Genomic DNA, 23,551 nt, shown 5'->3' with positions numbered 1-23,551 from the left:
TGTTGGTTCAGCCCGACTGGCCTCCCAGTCCAAGCCAGCAGCCTCTTTTTGTGGCGACCGATCCCCATTGACTTCCACTGGGCAGCAAACGCTGTTTTACACCCCTTAACCCAGCCACCCTAGTGCCGCTGGTGGTGTCTGACTGGTGTTGCCTTGGACCATGCCATCCACTCACCCTAAGTGCTGGAGATTGGTCTTGTAAGTTGCTGTACTGTACCTGAACGCCATACTTGTTCTTCCTCCCATAGGATAACATTACAGCTTCTGAAAAACGCACTGTTGACTTTTTAAAAGCAAAAGCATTTCTATTGAACAAAGTACTTACCTGATCATATTGATTCTGGTGCCTAAATATATATAAAGATACGTTTTATTCTTATAAATTGGTGTGGATCTCCTTATTAAGTCATGTACATCATTTATTGACTATTGTGTGTATTTGCAGATGTCTAACACTCCCCTCTGATAACCCTAAGGCTGCTTGACCACACTACCCCCTAGAAGAGCAGCATGGGTTTGCTAGAGCAAGCCCTTGTCCATTCATGAGGGAATCCCTGGACTCTTTATATGATATATCTTGTTTTTATATATCATTCATTTTCATATATCACCTAATCAAATAAATCTTTATTCGACTTATTAAAATCCATAGAAGACAGACAGAAGAGAAAAAACAGAATACAGATTTAAATTAGACAAAATATAAAATTTAAAACAGTCCCTGAAATAATTCCCATACATAATATAAGACCAGATATAAAATGGGATGGGTACCAATCGTTACAATAACCCACACAATCAATTTAATTTTCTCGCTTTCTTTTAAAATATGAAAAATAAAAATGTCATAAAAGGCATAAGTATGTACTTCCCATACACCCGGTGATACACATGATCCTGCAGATGGGCCAAGGGTGCCACCTGGTAACTTGGACCTACAAAGCAGTGCGTGCGCTGAGCCCAATCACCCTTGTACCCCTCCAGGAGAAATGGGAAGCTGAGATCCAGAGATCACTCCATGACAAAGACTGGGAACGAGCATTGGAGTTCCCCAAAAAAGTGTCCTCCAACTATCGCTTTAAGAACATACAACTTCACATACTACACCGTGCCTATCTGACCCCCGAGAAGCTCCAGCGTTACTGCCTAGACATGCTCTTTATCTGTCCAAGGTGCCCAGAGCCCCAGTCATCGTTTCTTCATATGTTTTGGAACTGCCCGACACTCCGAGCATACTGGACTGGGGGAGCACTTCTGACACCTTGCCAGGGGTTCCGACGCCGTTAGGGATACGGCCATCACTATTGCTCCACTGCCCCGCCGTGAGGGAAACGGCCACCGCGTTCAACGGGAACTACATTCCCCAGCAGCCCCGGCACTCCTGTGACGCTCCCGCTGCGCCAGCTGCCTCCATAAGACCACGGAGGGTCGAGCGGCCAGTGGGGAGCACTTCTGACACCTTGCCAGGGGTTCGGACGCCGTTAGGGATACGGCCAGCACTATTGCTCCACTGCCCTGCCGTGAGGGAAACGGCCACCACGTTCAACAGGAACTACATTCCCCAGCAGCCCCGGCACTCCTGTGACGCTCCCGCTGCGCCAGCTGCCTCCATAAGACCACGGAGAGCCTCCTGCCCCGCGGGACGCCTGCGGGCGGCGCCGGGCTAAGCCCTGGGCAAAGGGTGGGCTCTCTGTGGCCCTCTGAGGCCCGAGGAGGACGGGATGGGCCACCCCCCTTGGCATCTCAACAAGAGGAGGTAAAGAGACCTGGATATTATATTTACGCTCACTCACGGACCTCCCCAATAAATATTACTTTGTGAACTTCGAAATTACTAGATCTTGCTGCTGTTTTGGCGTCCACTTCTTTTAAACAAGTGACACTATGATTCGTAAGGGGGTTACCAAAAATGGCATCCCCCAGAGGGGTTCGTTCAACGGGACACTCGACCACTATCTAAATAGGACAACATTGCCCATTCCCCGTGAAATAGAGAGTCCAGAACGATCCCAGTCCACAGATAGTTCACCCAACAAGCGATCTCCCTCACAGGCAGCCAACATAGTACAAAACCTATCTCTGCTGGAGGAATTAAACAGTTTATGTAAAACTAAGTATGCTCTACTGGAACCGAGAATTAGGCGAACTAGCGCCCTTAACTGTTCTACAGTAAGCACAAGTCCCGAGACTAGTTCACCACTCCACCTAAATAATAGTCTGTTAGGTACCCCCCACTTACTATCTGCAAAAGTTATCACCCAAAACATAGTTCTCCCTCAGGTTCCCTCCGTTAAAAGAAAGCAAAATGGGGTTAAACACCAGGGAAGTCAGGCAAAACAACTGAAATTGTGCTCAAGCCCCCGATTGGCCGTCATTACCTCCCCCCCAGCCCCAGAGGTTGCCGGGAAATTAAACTCTACTGCACCTTCTACCCAGGCAACCCTATTGGCCCAGATTGAACACCTGATCAAATCTATAATATCCCCGGTGATAGAAAGAATGAACAATCTAGGGGATAGGCTTACGGGAATAGAGGAAACGATCAAGGCCAATTTGATACTCATAAAAAACATTGCAAGATCTAACCAACCTCAGTCTCTCGCTGCCATAGAAGTGCTTAAAACATCTGCACAAAGTAATAATGTTCAAATCCAACCAGTAGCCTCACCCACGTCAGCTCCAAACATTCCTAGAGTATCCACTAACTCTACATTAGCACAGTGCACTGCCGCCAGAGTAGGGTTCAGCAAAGAACCTACATTCCATAAGGGGACAGTTGCTAACCATGGCAACATGCCAAGAATATTTAATCATATACACCTACCACCGGAGGCCGCTCCGTTTGTGTGCGTTCTCTCATGAGTGCCAGCACTCACAAGCGGAAAAGTCGAAAGACACCAGGACCTAAAAAACAAGGTTACATTCTGGTTAACAAAAAATAGACCCCTGTCCCCTAACTTGGATGGAAGAATGATGAGTGTTAGAAGGGTGGGCTGGCTAGGATCTCTTCCAAAAGATATTGTCGGCGACCTGCTACTAGTAAAATTCAGGAACAAACACGTTGTCCCATATCTTCAAACTTGGCAGCCCCAAAAAGGAGATGGCCCTATATCCACCTGGGATCTACGTGACTTTTACCCCAGTACGTCATACCTCTGCCCATTAAGACCAAACGCAAAGTGTAACCATCCGATGGGCAGAAGTGTCTGCGCATTGAGTGGCTGTAATATCTCCACTTCCAATCGATTTGAAACACCGTATAATAGCTATCTTCGACTTACATATGGAGGAAGAAGCTCGGTCTCAAAACATAATGTAACTATTTTGTCTAATCGTCTTCTTTGAATATTTTACATTTTGTATAGTACATATTTTAAAGTATGTAAATATATGTTTCTATATCTGGCTTTTATACTTGATTTTTAACGTATTTATAGTATGTGATTGTGGTTTTTACGGCGGTATTTGTAAATATGATATAAAATGTTATGATGAAAAGTTCATTTGCCCCTACCGCAAGCCCCCTATAGTCTGTGTTAAGAGCCAATGCTGAAATCTGGTTGTATTGTTAATTGTTAATTGTGGTTATTTGCTTGTAAAATGTTTTATTTCCATGTTTTTATGGCTAATAGCCGAAATAAAGTTAATCAATCTAGTGGACCAAAATCCATGCCACCCTCCTCACAGTCACAGGGCTCACGGATATTAGCACATGGGAGGCCTGCGCGCTGGGCATTGCCAAACGCCGTAAGCACCAAGAGGTGGAGACATGATTTGCGTCACTGGTGCTCATTTTGGCTGAACGCTGCATAGCAATGCATTGGAGGGCGCCCGAAGGGCCACCACTAGTGGCCTGGGCGGGGGCGGTTAATAAATGGGGCACCTCAGAAGAGGAGAGGCTTTCATTGGAAGAAATGAAGGGTTTATGCAAACATCCCATCTCCATGCAATGGGCCATTCTACTGAATTCCTTCAAGCAGGAAACAACTGAGACCCCCTCTTCACAAACTGCCCGATCCCCCACTGCAGGGATGCGACCTGTGAGGACCCGACATAATGCTCCCACGGAGCAGGTACACAGCAGGCGTGGGGTGGATGGCTGTAGCCACACAACATATTTCATACCCTGGGATCGCCCCTAACACACACAGCCCATCGTTGAGCAACCACGCATCAGCCCACAGGTCTTTGTTGAATGATATAGCCTTAGGTGCAGCGTACCCCAGTTACGTCACCCCAGTTGAAGAGTTTAGATTGTCATCACAACTACAGCAAGATGTTAACGATGGTGCTAGCCCCGCTGGCTAGTGCTGAACACACCGTGGATGCGACAGGCGATCATCCCTGTCTACGTGAGGAAGTATACACGTATTGAGCATGTGTCTATGGATGATCGCCTATCGCATCCACGGTGTGTTCAGCACTAGCCAGCGGGGCTAGCACCATCGTTAACATCTTGCTGTAGTTGTGATGACAATCTAAACTCTTAAGCTGTCTTCTTTGCAGTCCTGCATAGACACTTAAGAGAAAATCAAGACAAATAAGGGAGCCTAACACTTCCAAGGCTACAAAGGCCACCTCTTCATCTAAACAGTGAAAAGGATAGCCAACAATGTCAGATTTTACAAATTTTTACCAAGTTTCCCTCATAGAGAAAGCTCCCCTTCACCAAAATCCTTGAAATGATAGAGAGGAAGGGTTGGACAGACAAGCCCCCATAGGCTGCCATTATGTGTCTCGAAAAGGGATACCGGGCCTTTAAGGAACTCTCCAGAGACCCTCGGTAACCCAGGATGCACAGCCAAAGTCCTTTTACTTTCAGTTCTTTTTGAAGGTGTATAAAGCAAGGCCTGTAGCATACATTACAGTACCATTTTCTCCACCGGGGAGGAGGGCGGGCGCTTATGACTATAACAGAGATACCCCTACTACAGAACTGGAGTTACAGGTAAGAAACTACTCCTTCTGTAGTAGAGGATCTCTGTGTATAGTCATAATCTAGTGAATAGAATGGCAAGCCCATCCCAAACAACCAACCCGGCGGTGGAGAAAAACAGACAATATCTCTATTGTGCAAACAGATTTCTCAATGAAGCCTGCCCAACCTGAGCATCTGCTCTGGCATCAGAGCCCAGACAGTAATGCTTAGCAAAGGTATGGACCGACTTCCAAGTGGCAGCCCTGCAGATCTCTGCAATGGGAACATTACGAAGCAAAGCTGTTGAAGCTGCTTTGCCTCTGGTAAAATGAGCCTTAGGCTTACCCCCTAAGGTCTTGTTAGCCTTCTGATAACATAACTGGATACAGGACACAATCCATCTAGAAATGGACTGTTTCGAGGTGGCAAGACCAGTCCTGACCGACGCATAATTGACAAACAATTGGTCTGACCGACGAATGTCCTTGGTCTTATCCAAGTAGAATTTCAACACCCTTCTGACATCCAGGGAATGAAGAGACCTTTCCGCTGGAGTGGAAGGATTTTGGAAAAACGTAGGTAAAGTTATAGTCTGATTGACATGGAAATCAGAAATCACCTTTGGAAGGAACTTAGGGTGAGTACGCATCACAACCTTAGCAGCATGAAATACAGTATAAGGTTCTTGGCAACACAATGCCTGAATTTCACTCACCCTGTGGGCCGATGTAATGGCCACAAGGAAGGCCGCATTCCATGACAAGTGCTGCAGAGAAGCCTTATGGATAGGTTCAAAAGGCTCCTTCATCAACCTGGACAGCACCACATTCAGCTCCCATGATGGCGAAGGACGCCGAACAGGAGGAAACACTTTCTTCAATCCTTCCAAAAAATCTTTATTCACAGGGATCTGGAAGAAGGATGTCTGTGAAGGGCATTTCCTATACGCAGTTAATGCTGCGAGGTGAACCTTAATAGAATGAAAATTAAGGCCAGACTGAGCCAAATGCAAAAGGTACGGAAGAATGACATCCTCCTTGCAAGTTGTCGGATCATAGTTCTTGGAAGTGCACCAGATGCAGAACCTCTTCCACTTGTAGGCATCGGACGTCCTGGAGGAAGGTCTCTTAGCTTCCTTAAATATAGTCATGCAATCGTCAGGAAGATTCAGGTGTCCATATTGCACTATCTCAGGACCCATGCCGCCAAACTCAACGATGAGAGGTTGGGGTGCATCATCTGCCCCCCCCCCCGAACTTCGTGAGAAGGTCCGGTCGACACGGCTTGCGCACGCGGGGTAGGAGAGACCGGTGAAGCAGGTCTGTGAACCACCACTGTCGGGGCCACTCCGGAGAAATGAGGATCATCCGTGCTCTGGACTGAGACGCTTGATGAGTACCGCCAGAATCAGGGGAATGGGTGGAAAAGCGTAAAGAAAGCTGTTCGACCAGCTGATCCATAGCGCCTTTCCCAGAGTCCCCGTTTGGTAATACCTGGAGGCGAAGTCTCGGCATTTTCTGTTTTCAGCGGTGGCGAACAGATCTACGCCCGGAGTGCCCCATCTGTCGAAGATGTTTTCTAGCACTTCGTCGTTTAGAACCCACTCTTGGTTTTCTTGCACCAGCCAGCTGAGTGCGTCCGCCTGAGCATTCTGCACACCTGGCAGATGGGTAGCCGTTATCGTCAGTCCTCTGGCTAGCAGCCAGTGCCAGATCGCCTGCGCTTCTTGTGACAGTGTGCGCGTTCTTGAGCCCCCCTGCTTGTTGAGGTAATACATTGTGGTCGTATTGCCCGTCTGTACAAGCAAGGAGTTGGTTTGGAAGGACGGATGAAAGCCCTTCAGTGCCAAGTGAACAGCTCTGAGTTCCAGGAAATTGATGTGATACATGGATTCTGCCGGGAACCACGTTCCCTGGATCTGTAGATGGCCTGAATGCGCTCCCCAGCCGTGGAGAGAAGCATCTGTGACGATAGTCTGAATGGGAAATGTCCTTGTGGAATGGAACTCTGTTGAGCACCACCATCTCAGGGACTGTTGAGCGTGAAGGGACAGCCGGATCCTGTCGTCCCAGCTCCCCCACTTCTGGTCCCATTGATCCTCCAGACATTCCTGCAGCGGCCTCATGTGGAGGCGAGCGTGTGGCGTGAGGAAGATGCAAGAGGCCATCGACCCCAGTAGAGAAGACACCGTCCTCACTGTCGTAGATGGAACAGCTATGAGAGCCTGAGCCTTCCGAAGGATCGATAAGCGTCGCTCCTCAGAAGGAGACACGCTTACTGAAAGAGTATCGATGGAGGCTCCCAAGTACTGTAGGCACTGGACAGGAGTCGGAACAGACTTGGACATGTTTATGTGCAACCCCAGATGGTTCAACAGAACGGCCGTCCTGTTGAAGTGCAATTGCGCTTCCTGGAAGGTGGAGGCTTTGATCAACCAGTCGTCCAGGTACGGGTAGACAAACACCTTGTTCTTTCGCAGGTGAGCCACCACCACTGCCATGCACTTTGAAAAGGTCCTGGGCGCAGACTTCAGTCCAAACGGTAGTTCAGTGTACTGATAGTGATTTGTGCCGACCAGAAATCGCAGGAACTTCCGATGTTTCCGTGCAATGGGCACATGGAAGTACGCATCTTGCAGATCTATTGCGCAAAGCCAGTCTCCTCTTTGCAGCTGAGGATAAATCTGGTGCAGAGACAGCATGCGAAACTTCTCCCTGCAAATCCATTTATTTGCTTGTCGCAAATCCAGAATGGGCCTGAACTCGTTCTTGTCCTTCTTGCGCATCAGGAAGAACAGAGAGTAAAGACCCTTTCCCCCTTGAGACAAAGGGACGTCTTCTATCGGCCTTTTTCTTAACAGGGTATCGGCCTCCAATTGGAGCTCGCGCAGCTGGAACTGCGAGCAAACCGGTGGGATCGCTGGAGGGGGGCTGACGAAACAAAGACTGTATCCATTACAAACAATATTCAGCACCCACTTGTCCTGAGTAATTTTTCTCCACTCTGCCAAGTAATTATGTATGCTTCCCCCTACCGGAGCGGGTAACGGAAGAGGGGCAAGTAACACCTTGGGGTTTAGACCCGGCCGGGCCCTTGTTCGCCGAGGAGGACTGCTGTCCGCCTCTACCCCTCTGGCGCTTCTGGAATGGCTGCCGCTGGTACTGCTGCTGTTGTTGCTGTTGACCAGCTTGACGACCCTGCACTCGTCTTTGAGAACCATACCGCCTCTGGAACGGACAGAAGGACTTCTTCTGCTCTTTTGGCTTCTCCAATCCAACGGCTTTAAGTGTCTCTACCTCTGCCTTCATGCGGGCCATCTCCTCGTCCACATGTGACCCAAAGAGAGTCGAGCCAGAGAATGGTAAATTAGCGACTCTCTGTTGCGCCTCCGGTTTGAGAGATTTAAGGCGCAACCAGGAATGTCATCGTAAATTGATGCCATGGCAGTAAGCATGAGCCGCCAGGAGAGAGGCGTCCACCGCAGAGCTGATGACCTGATTAGAGACAATCATACCCTCATTCAAAATCTCCTGGAAGTCTTCTCTCCTATCCCTCGGGAGTAGCTCCAGGAATTGCTGCAGGGACTCCCACAAGGAGCGTCCGTAGCGACCCAAGAGCGCCGAGGCACTCGACGCTTTCATGGAGGTGGCCGCCGTCCCGCAGACTTTCCGTCCAGCTGAGTCCAGCTGACGGCTTTCCTTATCCGGAGGCACCGTAGAAGACGGGGCAGTAGCATGCTACTTCTTGGCCGCAGTTACGATAACAGAATCCGGTAGCGGATCTGATCTCTGGAACGCCAGATCGGAATCCGGTGGCCTGTACTTTTTATGCAGCCGGGACGGAGCTGATTTCACTGAGGCCGGAGTTAGAAAAAGCTCCATAGCCGGTTCCTCCAGTCCTGGCACCAAGGGCAACAAGGGGCGAGACAAATGCCACTGGTATAAGGTTTCAAATATCACCGATGTAGAAGGCGTGGGTACCGTCAAAGTGATCCCCAACTTCGCTGCTCCTCTCAATAGCTCCTCCTGAAATGTTACGATATCATCCACCGGTGACACCCTCGTATGGGGGGAATCCGTAAAGGTGGAGTATATCTCCGGCCACTGGAAGCGTCCGTATGACGGGACCGTGACCTATCCCTCCGGTGACGATGACGGGACCGTGTCGAAGACCGACGGTCACTCCGTGATCTATGTCTCCCTCTGGACCGTGATCTAGACTTCCTAGGCCTCGGGCGATCCACTGGCCTTACAGGAAGCGGAAGCTGCGGAGGCAGAACCGGAGTCCTAGACTGTAGAGGCCTTGTAGGCGGTGACGGAAGGTGCGGCAGAGATGGAGGAGACAGCTGTGGAGGCGGAGGCGGAGGAGGAAAAGTTGGAGGAGGAGGCAAGGGAGGTAGCGGAGGAGGCTTCCTAGGAGGCAATGGTGGAGACGTGGGCGTCTTGGGCCTAGAAGGCAAATAGGTCCTAGAATATTCAGATTCTGAAGACCTGACCACTCTCCTCTTCTTCTGCGCAGGTCTTGACGAGGATGCTCTGGAGGCAGACTTCTTTTCATTCCTCGACGTCGACCTCTTCGCCTTTCTGCTTCTCTACGTCAATCGTCTAGACGTCGATGAACTCCTCGACGTCGACTCTCTTCTCCTCCACGTCGACTGGTCTTTCCTCGACGTCGAACGCCGAGTCGACCTCGACGGCGAACGGCGGAGTCGCCTCGATGCGAGCGCCGGTGCCTCTTTGACTCATCTCGACATCAATGATGTGCCGACGTCGGTGAAGTCCTCAACGTCGACCTCGTCCGAGGTCTCGACGTCCTTCCCCTCGACGTCAAACGTTGATGACGCTTGAACCCAGAGCCCTGGGTCGACGGGAAACAGATAGTGGTCATGCCTCTCGACGCCGACGTCAAAGCCATCGACGTCGACCGGGACAGGTACCTTTTCTGGGCCTTTTCTTGACTGGGGAGCCCCCCAGAGGCCGAAGCATGGGCAGAGGACGATGACTGAGTCCCTCCATGTCCTGACCCACCTGGTTCCTGATGTTTCCTCTGCTCCAGGCCTTGGAGACAAATCTTCTCCCTGTCACGCAGGGTCCTCCTGAAGAAAGATTGACAAATCTCACAGGCTTCAAGGACATGGGAGGAAGGGAGACAGAGTATGCATACTCTGTGGGAGTCAGATTTAGCCTTCTTCCTGGCACACTCAGGGCACTTGTCGAATAAAGCTGGCATATTCGACAGAAAGAGTGGGCAAAGCTGGCTAAATAACACAGCAAAAGGAAGAGGAAGACCCCAGGCGTCGAGTGAAACACTCAAAACACTTGAAACGTGTAATAAATAGAAGAAAAACCCCAAAAGGGAGAGCTCAATGCTCCAGGGTCCTGCTAACAGGAGCCGGAAAAAAGAACTGAAAGTAAAAGGACTTTGGCTGTGCATCCTGGGATACCGAGGGTCTCTGGAGAGTTCCTTAAAGGCACGGTATCCCTTTTCCAGACACATAATGGCAGCCTATGGGGGCTTGTCTGTCCAACCCTTCCTCTCTATCATTTCAAGGATTTTGGTGAAGGGGAGTTTTCTCTATGAGGGAAACTTGGTAAAAATGTGTAAAATCTGACATTGTTGGCTATCCTTTTCACTGTTTAGATGAAGTGGTGGCCTTTGTAGCCTTGGAAGTGTTAGGCTGCATTATTTGTCTTCATTTTCTCTTAAGTGTCTATGCAGGACTGCAAAGAAGACAGTTTAAGAGATTATTTTTGATTGCTCCGGGGTCCACGCACATGGGCGGGACTATTCACTAGATTATGACTATACACAGAGATCCCCTACTACAGAAGTGACTTTCTTATGATGATAGCATGAGTAATAAAAATTGAGACAGCATGACAGATGTTACCTGACTCGAGTTTCCACAAAAATGTGTAGGCTTCCTTATGAAATAAAAACCTCTCTGATAAAACAAGTGGTGATATAAAATGTTTTGTATATCACAGTAAAACTTACAGTAGAGGAAAAAATGCATTGAAGATTGGGTAGCTTTCCCATCACATGAGCACTTTGGCAAGTCTTTGAGCCACACATCTCTTTTTGGGAATGCAACAAGAAGATGTAAAACGTCCATTTGAAAACTAATAAGGTAAAATCTCTTCTGTACATCAGGGATCTCCATAAGGTAAGTAGGCAAACCTTGGTATACTGGTCCTTCGAGATACGGACATATTGTTTGTTTTTCCATCTCTTTGTTCTCTCTCCTTAAATCACTTTTGTTGGTAAAAATCAGTTTGAGCTCTTTTTTACTGTACTGTAAGACAATAACGGGACATTCCAAAAAAGCATTTTCATCAATTTCCTTAAGTAGTCTGTTAATATATGCTAACAGTATCTTGCCATAGTGGCATAGTGCGAGGCATCCATTCATTAAATCCCTTGTAAATGTAGTACAAGCCTTGCTTCAAATGTTGTGCCTCTACTAAGGCACATTGGTCTAAGGTGTCATCAACAACAATTCTACCCAATTCTCTGTGGGTGATAGAGGGTGGTACAGAATGAGGGACTGCCAAAAGTCTACACAGAAAAGAGTTTTCCTGTGTTTGCAGAATCAAGTGCCCCGCCAGACCCCATAGGGTTGCCTCATATGTAGCAGTGGGCATGTACTTACTCCTGTACAGCTACAGCATCTCACAAATTGGTTTATTTCCAATTTTAGTAGCAAATCTGAACAGAGCCTCTATTATCCACTTAAATTTAAAGTTAGCTAAATCTATATGAGATCCCCAGAGGTTAGAGCTTGAAAACAGCACACCAAGATAAGAGAAGTTATGAACCTCTTCAAATTTGTGGCCATTCACATGATGGGATTTTTTCTTCACCTTCCTCCTCCTGCAAACCATAACAAAGGTTTTCCCCAGATTTAGTTTTAAGTCCTTTTGTTCCACGTAGGTAAAAAAGCTATTGATCAACAGTTGGAGTCCATTTTCTGATTGAGATAACAAAACCTCATCATTAGCGCTGATATATCATATAAAGAGCCAACTTCCTACAAGAAGGCTTTTTTTACAAGCAACCCGTTTCCCTTAAAGGAAACAGGACCATTTTAAAAACAAAAGTTTCCTTATTTTCTTTTGTTTGTTTAAGTAGAGGCAGTGGTCTTATGGGCCACTGCCCCTCTTAAACAAACATTTTTGTACATTCACATAGGGGAAGGGGTCCATTAGGGCACCCTTCCTGTTTGCGAATGCATTACCACAACATTTCTGTAGTCTGTAAAACATTAATGTTTTGCGACCAGAATTCGGACATAAAACATTAATACATACTATTCAAATTCAGTATTTGGAAGGGATGCCCTAAAACACCCCTTCCAAATACCGAATCAGTATGTATTTATAATCCCAAATAACGACCGGTAATTTGTTACCTAATCGCAATTTGAGATTAATACATACCAAGGGCCAGATGTAGGTAATTCATATTTACCACCTCTTAAATACCGAATTTTACCGATTCGGTATTTAAGAAGTGGTAAATATGAAGGGGGGAGATGTAGGTATTTCCAGATGTGGAAATACCGAATCGTTAAGATTCGGTATTTACCGAATCTGGAAATACCGAATCGGTATTTCCTATTGATTCCTATGGGCTGTGAAGCCCATAGGAATCAATGGGCAATACCGATTCTGTAATTACAGAATCGGTAAATACCGATTTTAGCAAGGGTGCAGGGGGTGTCACTTTGACACCCTCTGGCACCCCTGTTTTACGCTTGTGTGCCATGTGGCACACATACATGCCCTTAGGGCATGTATGTGTGCCACATGGCACAGGTGTACATGCACAGATGTGCATGTACACCTGCATCGGTATTTTACCATGCAATTGTATTGCATGGTAAAATACCGATTTTCAAAGCCCTGTGTCAATGTGCAACTTGGCACCTACATACCGAAAATGCATTTTCGGTAATTTTACCGACCGGTATATTTACCGATTCGGTAAAATTACCGAAAATGCCTGTTTTTTCCCCCTACATATCAAAATCCAATTACCGGTCGGTAACGGCCAAATTCGGCCGTTACCGACCGGTAATTGGCCACCTACATCTGGCCCCAAATGCCTTTCTGCATTTGCAAACGAACCAGGCCATTTGTGAATACAAATAGGATTGATATATCTAGCCCTTGGAAACTAAACAGAAAACTGCGATACCTGCTTTGGCCACGAATGGAAGCCTCGAAACTCTATTTCACTATTTTCCAGTTGTTAGTTTGCAACACATTTCTACTATCATCTGCTTAATAGCTCCCCCTCCCCCAAAACGTTTGCTTTTCAAGCTAGATGATAGACCTGTTTGTCCAGTTAGCTAAATGTGCTTCTTTTACTCCTGGGGACACTTCTTAAGAGTCAAATCTATTTTCTTTGCTACCTATCCAAACTATTTTTTCTGCCTCGGTTTTAATTAATTTGTTAAGATTGCCTCGCCCAGTTTTGCTGATTGACTGCAGCTAATACTCTTTTGTACTTTTGAAATTATCACATTCATGTTTTCAACATTTTGGTTCGTTAAATGTTTATGCTCATTCTGTTGCCTGAAAAAGAAGCCTGATGGCTTAAAAAACACAAGTTCCTCTGATCTATGTAAGCCCTGCTTGTGATATATTGGAGTGTGCCTGCGGGGAGGGAGAAGAGAATAAATAGCCAGGTACGGAGAGATGACCTTTGTTTTGGAGCCTGCCTTTCTTTCAGTGAGGTGCCTTAGATTATTGATCATAATAGTGCACGTTTATCTGTTCACCCAGGCCAGCATCTCTGAGTGAGTGGAGTAGCAAGCAATCAGCATGTGGTAACCAGAACCCCGCCCACGGGCAGGGTCTATATCTAGGGACAACCAGTCTCAGGGCTTGTGAGGAAAGCTGAGGGCCTGTTTCACAAAGTTAAACTTACACTTTTGTGTAAGTTTACTACTTTTAGGTATTCACAAACTATGAGCATCATTAGGATGGCGGGCGGACTTTGTCCGTCCGCCATCCTGACGGAAAACGGGATCGCCCGCCATATGTGTGGTGGTGCCGTGGGGGAGATTAGGATGCTCCCACCACACTGGCGGGCACATTAGGCATTTTTTACATTGCGGAGGGCAGTTCTTTCAGCAGCAACCGCCGCAATGGTAAAATGCCTGTTATGCATTTGCATGCACAAATTGGCAGGCATCGCGTGGTGCCTGCCGCATTGTGCATGCAAATGCAGGGGGGTACCATAGGTACCCCCATGTGCATTCCCCGCCCCCAACACCATGGGGGCCCGCTACGGGGCCCCAACAGAAAATATCGCGAGCCTTTCCATGGCGGCAAAGCCACCATGGAAAGGCTCATTACCGCACTCATCATAATATGGATGGCGGTGTCTCACAGGCACCGCCACCATATTGTGATCTTTTTCCGCCCGGTTGACAAGTCGACCAACCGAAAACCGGCGGACGGTCTTTTCGTCAAGCGGGGGAAATGGGTGGCGGGCGGAGAGAAATGTAGAGCGGATCGCCACAGCCATGCGGGCGGTGGCGATCCTCCCTACATCGTAATCTGCCCCTATGTGCGGAGTGTTAAGACTCCGCATTCCATATACTTAGAAGTGCAGAGTTTTCCGCATGTAGTTTGTGACTACTTAAAAGTAGTAAACTTACACAAAAGTGTATGTTTACCTTTGTGAATCAGGCCCTGAATGTAGAATCCGAGTAATAATGAAGACTGGATGCCTTTCGTCAGGAGTGTCTCAGAAAGACTAAGGGCCAGATGTAGGTAGGCTTTTACCGGTCGGTAACGGCCGAATTCGGCCGTTACCGACCGGCAAATGGAATTTGAGATGTAGGGGGCATATTTTTACAGAATCGGTAAATTTACCGATCAGTAAATTTACCGATTCTGTAAAATACCAAATCGGTATTTTTACCGATTCGGTAAATTTGATATGTAGATGGGACTCTTCTGAGTCCCACAAGCCTTACCGAATCGGTATTTTACCATCAAATTCAATTTGATGGTAAAATACCGATTCCGGTGTGCATGCACATGTGTGCATGCACACCTGTGCCATATGACAGGCAGACCTGCCCTTAGGGCATGTATGCCTACCACATGGCACCCAAACCTGTTTTGGGGGTGCTAGAGGGTGTCAAAGTGACACCCCCTGCACCCTTGTGAAATTCGGTATTTGGGTAATGCCCATTCATTCCTATGGGCTTCAAAGCCCATAGGAATGAATGGGCATTACCGATTCGGTATTTACCGAATCGGTAAATACCGAATATTACCGATTCGGTAAATGCACATCTGGATTTACCTACACCTCAGTACTTCTATTTTACCACTTCTTAAATACCGAATCGGTATGATTCGGTATTTAAGAGGTGGTAAAATAAAATTACCTACATCTGGCCCTTAATATTCACAAGATGTCAAAGACAGAGGACGCAGGTTTTGTTAGAGTCCATTTTCGGCAAATACGTTTCATAAATCCTTCAATCCTCCTGAGGAAGCAAAGAAAACTGAAAATAATATACATTAGGGAGTACTACTGTGCAGGTTCGAGTTTTAACTAGAAAGCTTAAAAAGAAGAAATCAGTGTGAAGTTCATATAGGACTTCAGCTCACTTTTGTACCTTTACAGAAGGCGACAAACAGTTGAGAGTGAAAGAGAGCATGTCCAAAAAGTAATCTTCAACACAGGAAACAACTTCACAAATATGCATAGCTCTTAGAATGCGTTAAAAGATAATTGTTCTTACCGATGTTATTAGCAATATTTGGTTCAACTCATCTGGGACAGGTGATGTCACAACATCCTGATATCGAAATAACAAGTACCTGTGGAAATAAACTTTATTGTATGAAAAGGTAACTGAATAACGGAAACATGTTTTCCGGTGTTGTATACTTCTGAAGAGATCCATAAATAATTAACCAACATTAGGTGAGGGATCTTTGGGCACCCTACTTAGTAGCATACCATCTAGTAACCTTTCAATGACAATTTATTTATTATGCATGTGCCAATGATGTCATTGGACTATTTTACAGAGACATCATCAAGCAAAAGTAACTGTCTTAGGATGAAAAATGTCCTAGCAATCTTACAGAAAAGTTTCAATTCTATTAAGGACATGACGGTGAGGATTATGCCTACACTTTATTAATTTATTAAAAAGCAGCCATTCCATAAACACATAAACTACGTTTCCCATAATTCATGAGGAAATGAAAAAAAAAAGTTGCAGTAACAACTGCCCAATCATGGCCCAGCGTGGCCCTTCTCAGCTTCTGTCTGCCTCTCCTTGTAGTCTTTCTTCCTGTGACCAAAGTGACTCCCACTCCTGTTTGGACTACTCAGATCCTGTAAGAACCCATAAACAACATTTAAACTAGGACTTCAGGTGAACCAGCCAGTAATGCAATGTCAGTTAACACAGCAAATGCAAAGAAACAAGCATGTTCAAAGCAGACCAATACATACAATTATTAAAAAACTGATGAAAAAAACTGTTACTTACACCCTGAATGGAGAGCACCAATATCATCAGGTGGGTGAAATTTAAAGGAGCAAACAGGTGGGTTAATCCTCGCCTCCGTGTCCTTAATAGAATTGAAACTTTCCTTTATGATTGCTGGGAAATTTTCCATTTGATGTCAGGATCAGGTGGCGAGGATTATGCCAGTCTAAAACTTGTTTACCATCAGGGTTACAATGGAGGAGACTGGTTTGAAGTAAAACCGTTTAAAGGTTTAATATGAAGACCAGTCCTCTGCATTCATAATATCCTGCAAATGAACCCCAAGGGCAACACCATAGTGTCAATACAAGCCTCTTGCATGGTCCAGCGCACAATGGTAGGGGAGAAGACAGCTCAATGAGGTTTACAAAGGGCAATAAGCAGCTGTCTTTCCCCATGTGGCCGGAGTTCCTCGGTTATTGGCTCATACTGTTTGACATAGCGAACAAAACATAGTTTAGGGAAACCCGGGAAGAAGGGTCATGAGATAATTCTGGAGTTGCACTTCGTCCTACGGGACCCATGGAAGGAAACCCCATTATGGGTAAAGGTGCGACCAGTAATGTCTAGAGCCCGGAGATCTGAAACTCAGTGGCAAGAGACCAAGCACATTAACATAGCCAACTCCGCAGACAACTGCTTCCGAGAAAGATATTTATACCATGGCCAGGATAGGAAGAGATTCAGTACCTTGTCGACATCCCAAAGCATTGAATATCTCAGTTATGGGGAAGAGACAACCTGATACCCCGGAGAGGTTTCTGGACCAACAGATGTTCACCAACTGGACCACCCCCCACAAGGACATGTCCTGCAGAGATTGCAGACCTGAAGGTGTTGACTGACCTATAAGCCAGACCTTTTTTCAGTAGGGAAGCAAAATAAGTTAAATTGTGGACAACATCTGTCCCCATGGGATCCAAATCCCGCTGCTAACACCAGCCCAACCATTAAGATCAGGTTGAGCGGTGTGTTTAACTGTATTATTCACTCAGGCCAGAGATAGGCTGTGTGGGAAAGCCCTGGGATTTGCCAGCGTGCCCTGTAATTCTCAACGCCATGAGCTGGAGGGATCTGCTGACCAACAGCGGGTGGGGATTCCCCGAGGGATCCTTGAGGAGAAACTGTTCATGGAGTATATGGAATGGAAACTCCCAAGGAAGTTCTGTGAAAAAATGGAAACCAGACATGCGACTTCCAAATCGGATGTTACGCCCACCAGGTCAGCTTGTTGATGACGGGCCTGCGCTGTGAGCCTCATTAGCATTTCAAGTAGTGGGAAGGCATACCCCATCTCTAAGGGCCAGTTTTGGAGAAAGGCATCAATCGCTATTGTTTTAAGATCCAGTCTCTAACTGAAAAACCACAGATGTTAATAGTCCAGCTGGGACGCAAAAAGATCGACCACGAAAGGACCCCAATGACTCAACAGAGCCTGAAACACCTGTGGAGACAGTTTCCACAGACTCGGATCCTTGAGGTGACGAGATTGCCAATCTGCCACTTGGTTGTCTGAGCCTGGGAGATGCTTCACCTCCACTGAAAATTGATGTTCGAGGCAGTATTTCCAGAAAGTCTTCGCCTGATCTGACAGCGCTCTGGACCGCGTACCTCCCAGATAGTTGATGTAACCGGCTGCCGCTACATTGTCCATTTTCATAAGTACACAGCACTGGGCACGTTCTCTCGTCCAACATCTCCACCATGAAAGAGCCCGCCTTCAACTCTAGGCAATTGATTTGCAGGGCCTGCTTAGACGCAGACCACCCAACTCCAGTGGTAAATTCCCAACAACTTGATCCCAAACCCGAGCCACTGGTGTTGGATTCTATTACTAAGTCCAATTGGGAACTGAAAATGGCCAGTCCGTTCAAGGCCTCTATATGTGGGAAGAACACCAATGGGTTGGGCTCTAATCAGTAAGGCTGAGCCCTTTAACAGCAAAAACACCAAAATTGCCAATACTGATGATTTTTTTCAAGTAGATCAACACGGCGCATGAACACTCATCAATGTCAGCCGGAACTAGCAAATCGTTTTTATTTTAGAAAAATAATTCAATTTAAATTGTTTTCTTTTTTTATAAATTACACTTTTTTTCAATATGTAAAACAATACAAAGACAGAACCGAAACTCTTAAGTAAATATACAACAGTGACTAGCCGCCATCTGGGCTTACCTAACCACTCTCACTCCCAAATATTCAGACATCCAACAAACACCAATACTAATTGCACACCACACTCACTTCATTCACACACCACTTCCTTGGTTGTATAGCACCTTTTTCACTTTCTTAGAACAAGGAGCCAAGCCAAACAACATACAACATTGATGAGTGTTCATGCGCCGTGTTGATCTACTTGAAAAAATCATCAGTATTGGCAATTTTTGTGTTTTTGCTGCTTCTATATTTGGGAGGCACCACTGCAGCTCCTCCTTGCTTCCTTGGCCTCTTCTGAGAGGGGAAGCTGCTGGGAGTAAGTGAGGCCAGGACGCAGGTGGGAGACCTTCAGGCATTGCAAGGTCCGGAAGGGAAGGGGTCCCAGAAAAATTGCCTGTATTTAGGATGACAGAAGGCAGACTACCCTGGCAATCTGTCAGAGAGAAGTTGAGGGCCATGCCAGGGTTCTCCTCACCTCATGCCGGATTTTGGCCATTTTCCTGGACGGAAGGCTCAAGGTAGAGCCCACCGAGTTGATTAGTTAGAGAAAAGTCGAGGGCTTGCCAGGGTTCTGCGCACCTCATGTTGGATTTTGGCCATTTTCCTAGTCGGAAGGCACATGATGGAGTCCACCGAGTTGATCGGGAACCCCAGGAAGATCAAAGATTGTGACAGGATCAGGGCCGACTTCTTTTGATTGATGATAAAGTCTAAGGATTGAAGGAGATCCACAGCACTCCACAGGAGCAATTTCAGAGCCTGAGGGCATTGGTTCAAGATGAGTATATTGTCTAAATAGACTATCTTGCAGACCACTGATGCCCTTTGAATTTCGACCACGGGCTTCAGCACCTAGGTGAAGCACCATGGAGCCTACAAGAGGCCGAAAGGCAAGGGGCTGAATTCGAACGTCTGAGACTCCCATTGAAATTGTAGGAAACGACGATGTGGCGGGTACACCAGAATCGCCAGATAAGCATCCTTCAGATTCATGGGCACCAGCCAGTTGTTGGGACGGGAAGATCTCCAACAAGATGGATTCCCTCCAGCTTGAAGCGGCAGTAAACCAACCACTCCCGTAGATTTATTACTGGGTGTTGCCCACCATCTCGTTTCTCTATCAAGAAAATGTTTGCTGAGGAACGCTGAAGGGTGGGGGGAGGTTAGGGAGATAGCCCATATGGCCAGGAGTTCCTGAACATCCCTGTGGATAAGGACCACCTCCCTGCCTGAGAAGGCAACTGGACAAGGCGGGGACGGCTGGAAGGACCCAAGCGTAGGTAGCAAGAGTCCTTCAAACCTGTACGAAATGGGTCAACCTGACCCCCAGCTTGTGAGAAATCAACTGCAGACTCACTGTGGTAGTTGGTGGAGGAGCCTCCGCTACGTGAACCTCCTTGGGAACCTCTGTGCCTCCGATATCCTTTTATGGGGTAGAATCCCCTGAAGCGGGCGGGGTCCTGCCACTAGCCTCTTCTTGATGACTAACCTCTGCCAGGGGCTTGTGTTTGCTGGTGGTCCGCCGAGCGCCCGCTACCACAACAGGCCCCAGCCAAAACCCATGGGGTAAAAGATACGTTCGATTGAGGACTGTGCTTTATCAAGCAAATTAAATGTGGAGACAAAGTTCCCGAACTACTTGATGAATGGCTCACCAAAAAGCCTGCCGTGTACAACCTGACCCGCCTCAGAGGTCGCCAGATCCCCTAACTTAGGGTTGATCTACAGAGTACCTCAGGGATATAAGGGCGTCTAATGTTTTAGCATTCTTGGCCATGTCAAGAATTGTTGTCAATGGCCCGTCAAGTCTAACAACTATCTTGGCAAGTCCGCCAGAAGCGGTCAATGCCCTTCTTGGGGTCTTGCACATATTTAGCCAAGAATGTGGCCATTTAATGATCCATTTCCGGTGTAGCTGAAAATGTACCTTCCAGGGAAGGTCTAGGGCATTCAGCCCTCAAGGGATTACAGATTTACTTATCTGACAGTTTATGCATCCTCCTGCCACATACGTGTCGAGCTTCACGCCGGAGCCCACTCCGCTGATCTGGGGTGCATGAGTGCCTCGGGATTCAGCATGTTAGACTCCACACCCTCAAGAGGTTCTGTTTCCAAGGGGTAACTCTGCGGCCTCCAAGGCTGTTCTTGATCCTACTCTCCATCCGATACCGCTGAGGATCCATCTGAAGCAGGTGGGGAAGAAGGGAAGGTCATAAGGTAGTACGAACAATAGTTACTTACCTGTAATCTGTGGTTCTCCAGTATTGGTGTCTTTCATAGATTCACATGCCTGAATCATTCCCCGTCGTCGGAGTGGGAGTCCCACGGTATATATAAAAAGCAGTAATATGCAATAATATCCTTAGAAAAACTTGGTAATAACCAACCAGGAAGTAAAGTAGCCCAAGCTACAAGAGTAAAAACTTCCACACTCATGACTATCCTAGTCATTTTGTATAGACCAAACTGCAGCCAATCAGGCGACAGCACCCACCAGAATGTTCTCCCCAGAGGCTCAGGCTCTCAGATTTTCTCACACAGGGGTGAAGCTAAAAACATCCTAGCCTAAAGAGCCTCAGAGGGGAGGTGGGCGGGTTGCATGTGAATCTATGAAAGACACCAATACTGGAGAACCACAGATTACAGGTAAGTAACTATTGTTCTTCTCCAGTATTAGGGTGTCTTTCATAGATTCACATGCCTGAATCAGAGTAGATAGCAGTACCGAAATAATGCTTGGAAGACGCTATTTGTAACATAAGTTTGTACATAGCAAGTATATACCTTCACAAAATAAAATGCCAACATTCATATATGCATGAAAAAACGTGCAATCACATGAGAATGCACCCAAATTAGGCATAGAATAAGCGTCTGGAAAGCAGTACAGAGGAGGAGAGAAAATAGAGGCTCATCTTATCTGAAAAGATTGTGTAGAACCGCTTGACCCACTGACGTATCAGCCTCGCTGGCAGCATCCAAACAATAATGCCTGGTGAAAGTATGTCTGCTGGACCAAGTCGCTGCTCTACAGATTTGCTGACGAGGAACTCCAGCGAAAAGAGCAGTCGAGGAAGAAACAGCTCTTGCAGAGTGAGCTCTTGGAATTGTCTGTAAAGGACTTCCAGCTTGAAAATGGCAAAAGTCAATAGCTGCAGAAATCCATCTAGCTATGGTTTGTTTAGACACTGCTTGTCCTTGCCGTATCTTTCCATAGGCAATAAACAGTTGATCGGATTTGCGAATGGCAGAGGTCCTTCGCAAATAGAATTTTAAACATCTTCTGAAGGCAAGGGTATGTAATGCCCTCCCCACAGGGGATTGCGGACTAGGAAAAAACGTCTTTAAGATGACTGGTTTGTTCAGGTGAAAATCCGAAGGCACCTAGGCATAAACCTTGGGTTTGTACGTAGCACCACAGAATTGGACGTGAATTGTAAGGAAGGTGAATTGACGGTGACAGCTTGAACATCACTGACTCTTCTAGATGAAGTTAATGCTAGCAAAAGAGAAACGTTCCATGTTAGGAATTTGAAATAAATCCTGTAAATTGGCTCAAATGGGTGGCGCATGAGCTGCGCTAATACTACATTAAAATGCCATGATGGAGGAGGACGACAAACAAGAGGAAACATTATGAATAGTCCCTTAAAGAACTGTCGTATTCTTAAAGAATAAAGAGAGATGGACCCATTCTGACGTTACCTTGAAATGGCTGCCAAAAAGACCTTCAACGTTGCATGAGATAAGCCTGATCTTGCCAAGTGCAAGAAAAAAGGTAATATCTGGTCCGGCGTTGCCTGAAATGGGTGAACCCCAGCAGATTAACACCAAATGCAGATTCTTTTCCATTAAAGTCTGTATGTCTTTATTTTAGTAGGTGCTCTCGCGTAAGCCAGTACCTCCTTACAATCCGCCGAGATACTCAGATGAGTCAATTCAAGGTGCTCAGACGCCAAGCTGCTAATTTTAGAGAAGCCGGATCCGGAAGGCAAATTTGACCAGTTTATCGAAAATGCCTTCCCATGCGAGTCCCTGTGGGGATGCCAGCTTGCAAAGAAACAGGCATTTGCTGTTCTTTTTTGTCGCAAAGAGGTCCAGATCGGGATGACCCCACTGCTGGAAGATTCGATCCACCGTTGGCTGATGCAGTTCCTATTTGTGGTTGGACGCCGTTGACCTGCTGAGGGTGTCCGCCAGCACATTTGCAACTCACGGCACATGAACAGCCAAGAGATTGATCCTGTGTCGTATCGCCCAAGCCCATATCTCTTGGGCTTCCTGAGATAGAAGAACCAACTTTGTTCTTCCCTGTTTGTTTAAGTAATGCATACTTGAAGTATTGTCTGTGCGAACCAATTCTGTGGCCCCTTGAATGATTGCACAAAAGGATTTGAGGGCTAAGAAGATGGCACCTAGCTCTAGCAGATTGATGTGCTAAGCCTTTTGTTGAGGGTTCAATTTCCCGCTGACCTTCAGCCCTTGAAGATATGCTCCCCAACCCTCGAAGGATGCGTCTGTGGTGATTGTGTAATTTGGCGCTTCTTGAAGGAAACGCACACCCCTTCTACAAATTTCTTTCTTGGACCCACCAAACAAAAAGGCCTCTTGCATCCAAGGAGTGATTTGAATGAGATCTTCGATTGAACTGGAGACCTGCAATCACTTCTTGTCTAGCTCCTCTAGCAATTTTCTCATGTGTAATCTTTAGTTGGGAACCAACGGGATGCAGGTGGAGGCTGTGGCCAGGAATGACTTTGAGGATCCACTGAAACAGACTTTTTTGTACGTAGAAGAACCACCAAGTGGGAGCTGCAGGCCCGTCGTTCTTGTGAGACAAACACCTTTGCTAAGTTTGTATTGATTGATGCTCAGAGAAACGTTCATATCGGAGCTAGTACTAGTTGGGACTGGTCATGATTTATTGAAAACCAG

The 23,551-nt window shown here is 46.7% G+C and overlaps 1 protein-coding gene across 9 annotated transcripts in view; it reads right to left on the bottom strand.

Moving 5' to 3' along the window:
- Positions 1-23,551, bottom strand: part of C4_1H18orf63 (chromosome 4_1 C18orf63 homolog) — a 1,754,940-nt gene that overhangs the window by 1,511,929 nt on the left and 219,460 nt on the right. For 7 of the 9 annotated variants that reach the window (XM_078687809.1, XM_078687806.1, XM_078687816.1 and 4 more), the window contains exon 3: positions 15,690-15,768. In XM_078687809.1, coding sequence (XP_078543935.1) covers positions 15,690-15,768 — 79 coding nt within the window. Of the gene's footprint in view, positions 1-15,689; positions 15,772-23,551 lie in introns of those variants that run through there. The other 2 variants (XM_078687812.1, XM_078687813.1) reach the window with 1 other exon arrangement.

This window comes from Lissotriton helveticus, chromosome 4_1, assembly GCF_964261635.1.
Source record: "Lissotriton helveticus chromosome 4_1, aLisHel1.1, whole genome shotgun sequence".
Taxonomy (NCBI): domain Eukaryota; kingdom Metazoa; phylum Chordata; class Amphibia; order Caudata; family Salamandridae; genus Lissotriton; species Lissotriton helveticus.
The sequence above is the reverse complement of the archived record's forward strand: the minus strand, read 5'-3'. Positions and strand labels throughout refer to the sequence as shown.